Source organism: Puntigrus tetrazona, unplaced genomic scaffold (genome assembly GCF_018831695.1).
Source record: "Puntigrus tetrazona isolate hp1 unplaced genomic scaffold, ASM1883169v1 S000000002, whole genome shotgun sequence".
In the NCBI taxonomy this organism is placed as follows: Eukaryota; Metazoa; Chordata; class Actinopteri; order Cypriniformes; family Cyprinidae; genus Puntigrus; species Puntigrus tetrazona.
Window position 1 is genome coordinate 559,860 of NW_025047682.1, and position 12,784 is coordinate 572,643.

The 12,784-nt window shown below is 37.0% G+C and overlaps 2 protein-coding genes across 3 annotated transcripts in view; one reads left to right on the plus strand and one right to left on the minus strand.

Annotated features, from left to right (window-relative positions):
- The window catches only part of nf1b (neurofibromin 1b), a 45,307-nt gene that overhangs the window by 13,885 nt on the left and 18,638 nt on the right, over window positions 1-12,784 (plus strand). Inside the window, exons 26-35 of one of the 2 annotated variants that reach the window (XM_043229298.1) lie at window positions 953-1,164; window positions 2,512-2,673; window positions 2,796-2,899; window positions 3,398-3,533; window positions 4,349-4,411; window positions 5,172-5,330; window positions 5,612-5,709; window positions 5,778-5,924; window positions 6,317-6,463; window positions 6,648-6,758. In XM_043229298.1, coding sequence (XP_043085233.1) covers window positions 953-1,164; window positions 2,512-2,673; window positions 2,796-2,899; window positions 3,398-3,533; window positions 4,349-4,411; window positions 5,172-5,330; window positions 5,612-5,709; window positions 5,778-5,924; window positions 6,317-6,463; window positions 6,648-6,758 — 1,339 coding nt within the window. The remainder of the gene's footprint in view (window positions 1-952; window positions 1,165-2,511; window positions 2,674-2,795; window positions 2,900-3,397; window positions 3,534-4,348; window positions 4,412-5,171; window positions 5,331-5,611; window positions 5,710-5,777; window positions 5,925-6,316; window positions 6,464-6,647; window positions 6,759-12,784) is intronic. The other variant, XM_043229299.1, reaches the window with a different exon arrangement.
- Window positions 8,526-11,780, minus strand: LOC122331787 (oligodendrocyte-myelin glycoprotein-like). Its single transcript, XM_043229300.1, has 2 exons — window positions 11,344-11,780; window positions 8,526-10,323 (listed from the first exon to the last, which is right to left on the minus strand). Exons 1-2 carry the CDS (start codon window positions 11,355-11,357, stop codon window positions 9,084-9,086), a joined length of 1,254 nt encoding a protein of 417 aa, XP_043085235.1. The 5' UTR covers window positions 11,358-11,780; the 3' UTR covers window positions 8,526-9,083.

The window sequence follows — 12,784 nt, forward strand, 5'->3', positions numbered from 1 at the left end:
TGAATAAGTTGAGTTTTACAGATTAAAAAATCCATTTAGCCGATCTCCTGGTGATTGCACTTTTAGCATAGCTTAGCATAGATCATTGAATCCAATTAGACCAGTAGCATCACATTCAAAAACTGTAAAACTTGGAGTTTGGTGAATGAGAACTACAAACTATACTCTCATTTTGGTGTAATAATCAAGGAAGTATGCTGGTGTACCATGGCCACAGCAGACGCTATGATATCACACAGACTATTTTCCACAGGTGCTGTGTGATATCATTGAGCCTGCTGTGGTCATGGTACAGCAGCAAATTTCCTTGATTATTACGCTGAAATGAGAGTATAGTTCCTGGTCATATCAGTCTAGAAAATAGCAACTTTTTTACTTTTTTCCGCTGGCCTTAGTACACAATATAACTACAGAAGACTCATGTTTTAAATGAGAAAAATATCAAAACTATGGTCATTTTTGAACGCGATGCTACTGGTCTAATTGGATTCAGTGATCTATGCAAAGCTATGCTAAACATGCTACCGCCAGAACTGAATGGATATTAGCTGAATGGATTTTTTTACCATAAATGGTAAAACTCAACTTATTAACTCTGGGGGAGTTGGAGAATGAGCCCATTTCCAAAAAAATGTTTGTTCCTTTAACACAATATAGTGATATATTTAATAAGATTATCAATCCCACATTAGGACTGAATTAAGATGAAAAATGACATTAATGTTGTAACAGCGACATTGAACTGAATCAACACCGAACTAAATAATTGTATATCTATAGAGCTGCTTTTATACGTTTACATGAACTTTGCAACATTAACACGTATTTTCCTGTTTATTACTGTGAAGCTGCTTTGACACAGTCTATAATGTTTAAAGCTCTTCATGAATGAACGTGTCTTGACTTCTTCATTCATATAATCAGAGTTTGCGTGTATGCCGCGCTCTTGCAGGGCTGGGCTATCATAAGGACCTTCAGACAAGGGCTACGTTCATGGAGGTCCTCACTAAGATCCTGCAGCAGGGAACAGAGTTTGACACGCTGGCAGAGACTGCGCTGGCCGATCGCTTTGAGAGGCTTGTGGAACTTGTCACAATGATGGGGGATCAGGGGGAGTTACCTATTGCCATGGCGCTGGCCAATGTGGTCCCTTGTTCTCAGTGGGTGGGTAATTTATGTAAATAATCTGTAAAGTCTTTTTTTGTATGATGTAAGATGAGTAGTTAATTAATTCAGCTATAATTGTGGCATATATTATAGACATAATTCAAACAATGTTTTTCAAAATGACAGTATACAGTATATTTTTTTTTATTACACTTGTTTTTGTACTTTTTTTTTCAACTTTTTTCAACAGAAATGTAACGCTTGAGAATCTCCCATTTAAAGTACAATAATGCAATGTTTGCAAGTCAAAAGCTAACCATCAATGATTATTTGCATACTGATTTGGTAATGTTCTATTTCTTTTACGAGGCTGATTTATAAGTTAATTGCGTTTAGGTATTTTTTTTCCCTGTTTAAGTATACAGACAACTTTTTTTATTAATTAATTATTATAATTTTTTTTTATTAATTGATCTTAAACTGTTTTTCTCAATCTTTTGAGTATTGATATATTAAATTATAAATTAAGCACAGTTAATTATGTGATTTCAAATATATTGGGCCCTATCATACACCCGGCGCAATGTGGCTCAAGGCTTTTAGTCCGACATAGTTCTCATTTTCTCGTCCAGGCTACATACATACAATAATGTAATAATGGACAGTCATTGCATGTATCAGAATGAAGCTATTTGCTGGCGTATGAGCATTTGTTTCCTCTGTGGAGACACGTTCTTTGCGGCTGCAAATTCTGCTGTTTAAATAGCGTATACCCCCAACTCGCTTTTAAAGGGAATGGGAGATGAGATTCTGATTGGTTTATTGCACATTACGCCCAAAAAATACCCATTATTTATTAAGAAAATAGGGACAACCCATTTTTACAATGTACTCGGGAGCACTGTCCGTGGTTAAAATAGCAAAAGTGGATTAGGACACACTCTGATACCTGTGTGCTTTGCATTTAGATCGTTAAAATATGGCCCATAATCGTCTCCCCGGGGGAGACCAAATGATTATATCTTGATTTAATGGTTTTTTTGTTTTGTTTTTGTTTTTAAATTATTTTAATATAGTAATACATTTTTGCATCTCCCTTTTAAAATTTTGCTGAAGCATCTGGTTGAGAACTTCTTATCTGGCAAATACTGTTTTAATATTATTTGTTTGTACTTGTTTTACTTCCATTTTTTTTCCATTTTGTTAAATGATTTAAAAACAAATTAATACTATAAAATTATTATTAACCATTATTACTTGCCATTTTATTTAAAAAATGTCATGAAGGTTTCTTTGCACATTGTAATAAGCCTAAAGAAGGTTAAATGACTGAAACGTTGCAAATGATATTTTTAATGCAAGTTTGTGGAATTTATGTTGAACTTCATTTTTTTTTTTTTTTAGGATGAACTGGCTCGTGTTCTGGTAACTCTCTTTGATTCGAGGCATCTCTTGTATCAACTTCTGTGGAATATGTTCTCTAAGGAGGTGGAGTTGGCTGATTCCATGCAAACACTGTTCCGCGGCAACAGCCTGGCCAGTAAAATCATGACGTTCTGTTTTAAGGTGCTTTTACGATTCCCCTGGCGTGCATTGAAGTCAAATGATCACTCACAGAGGCAAATGATCCTGATTAAGTTTAGTTGAAAATTTCCCTTTTAGGAACTCATGTAAACTGCTTTTTTCAGGTGTACGGGGCCACATATCTGCAGAAGCTGTTGGAGCCACTGCTCAGGGCCGTGATCACGGGCACTGAGTGGCAGATGCTGAGCTTTGAGGTGGATCCCACCAGGTACCTTTAAATCAGTCATTCACCAGTGGTATGTAGGTGCAAATTCACCTGTCACTTGATAAAAGCTAGGCAAATTAGGAAGAAGCATCATGGACAGATTGCAAAACATGCTGTCATCCCAAAACCATGAACAAAACTACGCAAAGTAAAAGAGAATTGAACCCAGACTCATTTAAATAGAGATTCACTTGCCATGAGAATAAACTGGTTTACACCGAACACAGTGTTCTGTGTGGTTAATAAAGTTAAATGTGGTTAATTTCTTGCATTTCAATTGCTATTTAAAAATCTAAATATTTTTCTACCCTTCCTGTGTGAGCATAGTAATAAATAATTGTGATGTAAATATATTTTAAGGACATGTACTTTAAAGTGATGGACTTTTTTTTTTTTTTTTTCTGTGTTGTTTCAACAGTGTTGTGTTATCAAATACAGCAAACATGCCTATGTGATATTCAGATACTTGTTGGAGATGATTCGCTTGTGTTCTTCCTGCAGACTTGAGACCGGTGAGAATTTGGAGGAGAACCAGCGCAATCTGTTACGGATGACCGAGCGCTTCTTTCAGGCCATAATCAGCTCATCCGGCGAGTTTCCACCTCAGCTCCGCAGCGTCTGTCACTGTCTCTTTCAGGTGAGGTTGAAGAACCTCTAAGGTGATGAGTTTGTTTCTTTGTATGTCTGTATCCCTGTGTTAATCTGTGTGATGATGTTACTAATGTCAAATATGCTTCGGTTTTGCCGTAGAGACAGATTCTTCAATGGAACAGTTTAAAGCTAACATGAAATAAAACTTGCTTGCTGGTCTTATTTGTGCACAATTTATCACGAATAAGCACAGAAAAATTACATTTGTAATGCAGTTAGATGCAATTTTCAAATACATGTTTGACGTTAGTTCCTGTGTAGGCCAAATAGAATCTGCAGTGAACAAATTTGTGTAAGTAGTTTATAAAACCAGTTTTAGATTATTGCCTTAAAGTATGATCATTTACGAAAGAAAGGTTTTAAAAATTATTTTTAAAGAAACTCATTCTTTGTTTTATAAATGAGGGCAGTTGTTCAAAAAAATTCTATTCATAAAAGAGTTAAAAATACACATCATATTTTCCATAAATATTAAGCTGCACAAGTTTTTTTGATAATAAGTACTATTTCTTCAGCAGGAAACCAGCATTAGAATGATTTCTGAAAATTCAGTTTGCCATCACAGGAGTAAATATTATATATAAATATTTTATTTATAGATATATATATAATATTTTAACTGTCTATTATTACTATTATTACATTTTAATATTATTGTTTTGCTCTATTTTTGATTAAATAAATGCAGTCTTGGTGAGCATAAGAGACTCCAAACTTTTCCATGGCCTAATAGGTAGAAAACGTGTGTGTGTGTGTGTTAGCTTGTGCCATGACTTGTTTGTGCTCATTTCTGTTCTGTAGGCTACTTGTCACTCTCTCCTGTCTAAAGCATCTGTCAAAGACAGAAAGGAAGTGAGGAAAGCTGTAAGTGTGAATGGCGGACGTTTTTGCTTCCTGTCTCGATTCACTTCATTAATCTGAGACTCTTGTGCACCTCCTGCATTACTGTCATTACATCAAATCATGTCTACTAATTTCCTGATTTTTGGCAAGCTGAAGCTTTCACTGAATGTGCCTCTTAGCACCAGCACCAAGAAAAACAACAAACTCTGTAGCTCCGGCCATCATCTTTGCATGAGCCGTCACTCTCAGGGCTGAAGGTTGGAAATTATCAGGGCACTGAATGCAGTGGTGCATTGTGGGTAACGCAATTTGATAACGAACTTCGCCCCTTTTTGAATGCCAGAATGATTTTACGCTTGACTGTTCAACCTGAAACATTTATACTGAGAAAAATGCATTTCTCCGTAGTGCCATTGTAAATGCTTTGCTATTCCCTTTTTTCTTCTCTAACACTCTTAAAGGTCACTGGTGAAGACCTCCGCCATCATTGGACTGTTTAACGGCTTCAAACTGCTTTCTACACTTTAACTCTAAAGCCTCTGGTGCCATTTTGTTCAAATAGTTACCTTACAGAACCTCATGTTATCCAGTTACTCAACAGATAGCATTATATGATCAAATATACAAATACACAACCATTTTTTAATTGACTTTGATTTGTTCATGTTATTACTAATTTTGGTTCTGGATTGGAACTGTCCTAATGAAATGGCATCATTTTACCTCAGCCATAAAATCCTTTTTTCACGTTCCTGTAAAGTACTCTGTGTTTTGGTTTCAGGTGGTTAGCCAGCGTTTCCCACAGAATAGTATCGGAGCTGTAGGTAGTGCCATGTTTCTGCGTTTTGTGAACCCGGCTATAGTCTCTCCATACGAGGCTGGGATTCTCGACAAAAAGCCTCCACCCAGGATAGAAAGGGGCCTTAAACTCATGTCAAAGGTGAGAGTTTTTCCATAGGAATGAGATAAATATTTTTTTGCTGTTTCATTGCTAGTCAAGAAAGGTCAAACAGGTCAAAACCTGGTTCATTAACTGGAAAGCCAATAGATCAACCATCTAGCAGGGTTTATTTAATAAATAAATTATATGAAATATTAACCAAAGCAAACAGTGTAACAGAGCTGTAAAATCGCTGTAGTGTTTTGTTACTAAAATGGAAGCATAATTAAAGATGATATATTATAAAAGACATCACTATTTCATTTGTCACCTCTCCGCAGATCTTGCAAAGTATTGCCAACCATGTTTTGTTCACAAAAGAAGAGCACATGAGGCCGTTTAACGACTTTGTGAAGAGTAATTTTGACGCAGCCAGAAAGTAAGAAATCTATTATCAGTCTTTATGTCCCGTCACCAGCTAGATTAAACTTTGGGGTTTTCTTCTAGATTTTTCCTGGACATTGCCTCTGACTGCCCGGCGAGCGACTCTCTCAACCACAGTCTATCCTTCATTAGCGATGGCAATGTTTTGGCTCTGCACAGGCTGCTGTGGAACAACCAAGAGAAAATTGGCCAGTATTTGTCCAGTAACAGGTGAGCATATCTGTGAAAGATCTGTTATCATCCATCACACCTAATCAGTATCAGAGTGACTGTTATTGGTAGTGCGCATGCAGTTTAGGCTGTACTTGGGATTCGATTCTTGGAATTCTGCTCATTCAAATCTCTGTATTTGTTTGGGAACTGATTTGCATTTTTTTTTGCTTTCCATTCACAGCTTGTTTCTCTTTGATCTAATATTGGTAAAACACTATCTTCAGGGGCAGCTGTTATGTTGTAAAAAGTTTGACTTTGACTGAGCTTTACTTTTTTTGGTCATTTTTTTACATTTATCTTACAGTACAATATTGTGATGTAAGCATACGTTTTTGATGTTTTAGTCAGTGAAGTTTCAGTTAATCAGAGGATATTTTTCCAAACTTCAGGGATCATAAAGCTGTTGGAAGGAGACCCTTTGATAAGATGGCCACCCTGCTTGCTTACCTGGGTCCCCCAGAGCACAAACCAGTTGCAGATACACATTGGTCCAGCCTGAATCTCACCAGCTCCAAATTTGAGGAATTTATGACAAGGTAGAAAAGGCAGCACTGTAGATTTTATTATAGTTTTCCGTTATGCATGGTATTTTTGTCTAGATTTCCATTAAATAAATTTAACAGTCTTGTCAGATTGAATTAATCGATTATTTTACACAGAAACCCCACTTTTACCTTATGGTTCATAACTGCAGTCCTTAACTGCTTGATTTGTCTTTAGACATCAGGTGCATGAGAAAGAAGAGTTTAAAGCGTTGAAGACTCTTAACATCTTTTACCAGGCTGGAACTTCAAAGAACGGAAACCCTGTGTTTTACTATGTAACCCGCAGGTAAGACTTCATGATACCTGACAGATGGTTGCAAAAGAATTACAAAGTCACATATTCTGCTTTTGTTCATAGATTTATTGTTTCTGAAAAGTCAATCAGTTGACTAACAACAGCTTACAGATGCATAGATTTACTTTGTTGATTAAGTTATGAACACAGCATTTTACAGCAATAAATTAAATAATTAATTATTATTATTGTTTAATAATGGTTGTAAATAGTACCAGTATTTTTACATTTGAAATGTTTTTCACTAGTGTTAATGTTTAACGTTAATGTATAACATCTACCAAAGTTTCATAGCACTATTAAGTCTCCAAAGAATCTCACATTGTTGTCTGCCTTCAAAGCACAAGGGAGGTTGATGGTCACTGTATCATCTGTAGAAAGCTCAAAGCCACGAACACAGGTAGCAGAGGGTTGAGGCAGCTAGTCATAGAGGAAGCAGAGGAAACGGAGGAACTACCGGAACTGCCGGAACTGCCGGAACTGCCAGAACTGCCAGAACTGCCAGAGCTGGGATTCTGGACTGTGTTGTTTTTGGAGCTGGATAATATGGTGTTGTTCATAGTCCCGCTTGTGTTGGTGGAGGTGCCGGTTGAACTGTTTGTATTCTGGTTAGCGCCGTTACCATTCTGATTAGCACCGTTGTTTTTGCCAGTGGTAGAGGAGCCGGTGGTGGTAAATGAAGTGGTAATGTTTGCAGTGAGGACCTGCATACAGCCAAATGTAACAACAAGCAGAGCAACGCAGATGTCCACTCTTAGAGCCATTTCTCTGCTCTGAGAAGAACATAACAAAAATCATTTCAGTATAGAGGTAAAAGCACTTCTTATTTTTTTACTACCTCCATAATGGTGTTTAACAAAGCAGTTTTTTAGCTACACGATTCATTTATGTTTATAGAGGTTGAGTATAATTCGGAATTTAATATTAATTTGTGAACTGTCCAAAAAAAAATAATTTAGAGCTTAAATTAGAGCCTGAGTACTTACCAGCAGTGCTCCACGTAGATAAGGCTGATGGTTTATTTCTGTGAGTGGTGATGTGCAGTGTCTCTAAACAGATGCTGATGCTTTTAATAATGACACTCGTGGAAGAGGTCACATGGTTCTTCAGAAAAGGAGGGTCAGTGATGGAAAGATCATGCTGACAAGATTTCCTTTTGTTTAACAAATAGTTTGTTTGTTTTTCATGAAGTATCATGGTGACAGTTGGAAGACTGGCTTGAGTTGCTGCGTTTACGATTTCCAAATATAGTTAGGTCTTATTTTAAAGGTTTAAATTCCTGCATAGCTGGGTAACCTGACTTGACGGTTTACCACTGTCATTAGTAATAACAGGCTTTCTAAATATTTTGTTCTGGTTAGAAAAATAAATCCAGCTTTCCCTGATGGAAAATCCTGTTGACGTCAGCTTAAGTTAGTTTTTCTGGTTTAGGTAGTTGTGAAGATGGATAACCAGTTGTTTGGGAACTGAAGGTGCTTGTAAACCATCTTGACCATCATGTTTATCAGTTGTTTTTGGAACATGGAAGGTAGTTTTCTGGTCATTTTAGTGATTCAATTTTTACTTTACTTTAAATAAAACCTAACATTGTTAAAATGTAATTTAAAAAAAAAATACATTTAAATTTTAAAATTTCTGTTGTCTTACTGCTTGCTTCTGTTTCTTGTTTCTTTTGTGTTATAGCTTGTTGTGTTGTGGCTAGTTTCCATTGTGTTGTGCTAGTTGCATTGAAGCTGGTTTCTGATTTTTTTTTTTTAAAGTGTGTTTTGGCTTGTTTTCCATGTATAGCACAATACTATGTTGTATATTGTGTATTATGTTGTATATTTGTTTCTGTTGCGTTGTGCTAATTTCATTGTGTTGTGCAATGGCCACCATACTTATATGGACGGAATTTCTTTATTTAATTGCATCATTTAATTGCTAATTTTAATATTTTTTCCTTTTTTTTTATTTTAAAGTGCAGAATTTTGATAAAAAATGAATGCTTTTTGTTCCTGTTTTTATTATTGCAGAATTATTAACAGAATCATGCATTTAACTTATAATTTTTAAAACAGAAAGAATTGACACTAATCTGATTAACATATGAAATGCTTCTACACTCCTTTATAATGTGAACCTGCATGTCCAGTAATCCTGTGTATTGCTTCTCTATAGCAGTACGTTGTAAGAGTGTTATGATTAAATGTTAAAATCATTTAATGTTTTCATAATATGTTATTTATAAACATTATTTGAAAATGCTGAGCCTGTTATCCATTTGTTGACATGAATTTATAGTTCGATCGAAGGACCATGTGACTCAGCTGACCTTCAGAGCCCTTGCCTAATTCCCATCAGGAGGAGCGTACAGCAGACTGATGTGTAGAGTGAACCCACACCGCATCGTGAGCTTGTGTTTCGACTGAGGTTCTGATTGGGTCTCTTCACACTTCTTGTTCGGAGAGTGGTGGTCTTCCGGGTGGTGGAGACGGTGGTGACAAAGTCGCCTGTTGTGGCTGGACCTTCTGTAGTCGAATAAGTATTAGAACTGGAAGCCTCTGAAGTTGTGGTAAAGACAAAACCGTTTCTAAAAGACTCCTGTTCCTTGGTGCTACTAGATCCTGTTTGGTCATCCCTGGTATTTAGTAGCGACGTCCCTGTCCAGAAGTGTGTGGTGACTGCTTGTACATAGGGATGGCTTGGCTCCTCCATTCCGAAGACATATGGGGACAGCGTGTAGGTACCAAAGTGCCAGCTTCCTGTTCTGGACAGGTGAGCCTCTCCGCAAGTGTGCCAGGTGTGGCAGGGGCAGCCCAGCACTCGGGCTGAAGTGTGTTTGGTCCACACCAGCAGGTGGCTGATATTAGCAGTTTCTTCACAAGCCCAGGGATTGTCTCCTAGAGTAATGAGCTTCAGACTTTGTAGATGCTCGAATACCCCTTCCCTGACTGTGGTGAAGCGGTTTGATTGCAGGTAGAGCCAAGCCAGCCTGTGTAGCCGATTTAGGGACCCTGGCAGGATCTGGACCAGTGTGTTGTGGGATAGATCCACCACCTCCAGGTTTTGGGGCATGTTGGTAGGTACCGTCCAGAACTTGTTATGACTAAGATTGAGAGCCTTCAGGTTGGGGAGCGTATTATTGATGAAGACAACACGCTCCAACTTATTAACAGACAGGTCCAAAAGTCTGAGGTTCCACTGGTACGCTGTGTCATCCTTGTGAAGTACACGCAGGCGGTTTCCTGAAACGTTGATTTCCCACAATGCCCGTGGTAGCGAGACTGGGAAATGAAGCAGACGGTTGTAGGAGATGTCCAGAATGCGCAAATGTGTGAAAGAGCTTAGGTGGTGGTCCAGGTCAGACAGCCGGTTGTGTGTCAGGTTGAGGGATTGGAGGTTTCGCTGCAGGCCTGTTGGTGGATGTCTAACCCCTCTCCAGGAACAGTCAACTGTCCGATGGCTCTCGCTACAGGAGCAAACACTGGGACATTCTGCATGTACCTTAATACATGTCAGCCACAGCAAGAGTAGGCAGGACATTTCTGCACGCATGGGCATCTTCATTGTGTTCCTGTAGGCAGTTGCAAGAGATTTTTATTTTTTCTTGTTAAGTTTGTTACATGCTACATGAATATATTGAGTCTGGTTACAAAAAAGTTTAAAGTGTACATGTACTGTGTGATGGCATTGACAAAGAAAATGTATTTGTGTTGATTATAGTAAGTGATAGAAATCTGATCATGCACATGGAAATGAATGTGATGATAGTGTGATTGACAGTAAGAAATGACAATCAGTCAGTGATTATATTGATTATATTCATTGCGAGTATATACATACAGTGTTTGCGAGTATATAAAATAAGTGACTATAAGTTTGAAATTTTATTATATTGAGTGACTGTTTGGGTCCGATGACAGTAAGACAGTAATGCAAATGAGTCTGCCTATGAATAATGCAATTTGAGTTAACACTGTCTGATTATACTGATTGAGTCTGATTACAAGAAGTGATGGCAATGTGTTTGATTATTTTGAGTAATGCTGTTTGTGTCTGATTATAATGGGGTAAAAGTGTCAGTGAGTCTCATAGTGTGTCTGATGACATCTAATGACTACGAGTCTGAACTGTAGTCAATTTGTGTATAGTAAGTGATTAAAATGGCAATGGTTATTCTAATTATTGTTAGTGGCAGCAGTGAGGCTGATTATGGTTTGTGTTGGTGGTAAATCTAATTATAGAGTAATGGCTGATTATATAATCTTTGCTAATGATGACAAAAGGTATTATGAGGTGTATTTTACATGTTCTGTCTCTTGTTTGCAGTTTTGAGGCTAGTCAAAGCATATCTAAGATTGACAGCCAGTGTTACACATGCAAACATTCAGCAGAGATGTGAAGGTCTTCATGCAGTGGCTCTGCAGATCTGCCTGCACCTAGTTCTGCTCGACTCTCTGAACATGTGCTTAGAAAAAAACTGCATTTATATATAATTCGCTTAAAAGCTTGTTTATATCATGCCACATAACCTGAAAAGGTGCGATAGTGAGTCTAATCCTTCCTCAGGCAAACCTTTCTGCATTGTACTTACCTTCTCCTTGTCATCACTCTGTGCTCGTTTTTCTTGTCCTCTTTCTGCCTTTCAGTTTCTCTCCATTCCTCAGCCTTTTTTTCTGCTTGATCTTCAGATTAACACAGCTCTGATCTCTTATTTTTTATGCTATTCTTGTTTTATGCTGCAGTAAAATCCAAATCCTGTCTTTCTCTGTGCAGATCTCTCTCTGGGATCACTGAGTGAGAGAGGCAGGGAGGGGAGATGTAGTAGAGCCTGTGCCCTGGTACAAGAAAGAGAGAGAGGAAGTGCTGACATCTCAGTTTCCTCTTTAGGATTCCTTCATTCAGCATTCATTTCCTCTTCTTTCTTTTCTGCTCTCTCCCCCTCCCTCTTTCCTGTTTTCTTTCTTCTGTCATTAAGCAACACTTAACCTGCAATTCAGGTCTAAACATGTTTTGTCTGAGTTCTAAATTACTGGGATGGATTCTGATGAAAAGTAATGGGGGAAAATTCTAAAATGAACACAATTTCGGATTCTGATTATGTTGTCATCTCTGTTTAACACGTTTCATCATGTTTAGTTTCTCTGAGATTTCCCCAAACAATCAGCACATACTGTAAAACTTTTTAGTAAAATTTTTTACAGTAAATTTTTTTTACAGTAAAATTATTAAACCACTCTGATGCATCATGGTCACTAAAGCAGACAGCTATTTGGAAGCCACGGAACCAGTTAGGATGTCCCAAACATCAGCTGGCGTGTTATGTTTTTTTATTTGCATTTTTATTTTTATTTTTTGTTTTGATATTGCATTATATATAAGACGGGAAAAGGGGATACACCATGTATTTTAGGAATAAGTGTTAAATACTTCTATTCTCAGAAAACCAGATGGGTAAAAAAAATCTGTTAAAAGTCATGAATAGATTCATTCAGAATTTGTTTATTTTCTGTGACAAAATACATTGCCGTAGAATTCTGCCTTTGGGCCTATATAAAGGTTCTGCCTTATTTTGTATGGTTTATTAAAATGATTAGATAATTTACATTTAAATGGGTTTTATTGAACAGAAATATTAAATAGTCTTCAGAATTTTTATTTATTTCTATTACATACAGTCTAATACATACATATATATATATCTATATATATATATATATATTAGGCCAGATAAAACTGTAGGCATGTATACATATATGTACTATATGTGCATTATTGAGTGTGTGGTGAGAGGGTGTGTGCACTTGTGTGTGTTTGTGTTTTCACATGTGTATGAGTTCACACTGCATTAAAAGTAAAAACAAGCCTGTGAAAAAATGATTACTTTATGATTTAATAATTCATGCATCAGAGAGTTAAATTAAAACACTAATAATGAAGCCGTTCTTAATTCTTAGTGTAGTATCATTCCTTGCACGCTTTTTGGTAACTCATTTAAAGTTCCTCACTATTATGTCCTTGCCCAGGGCAGGTGT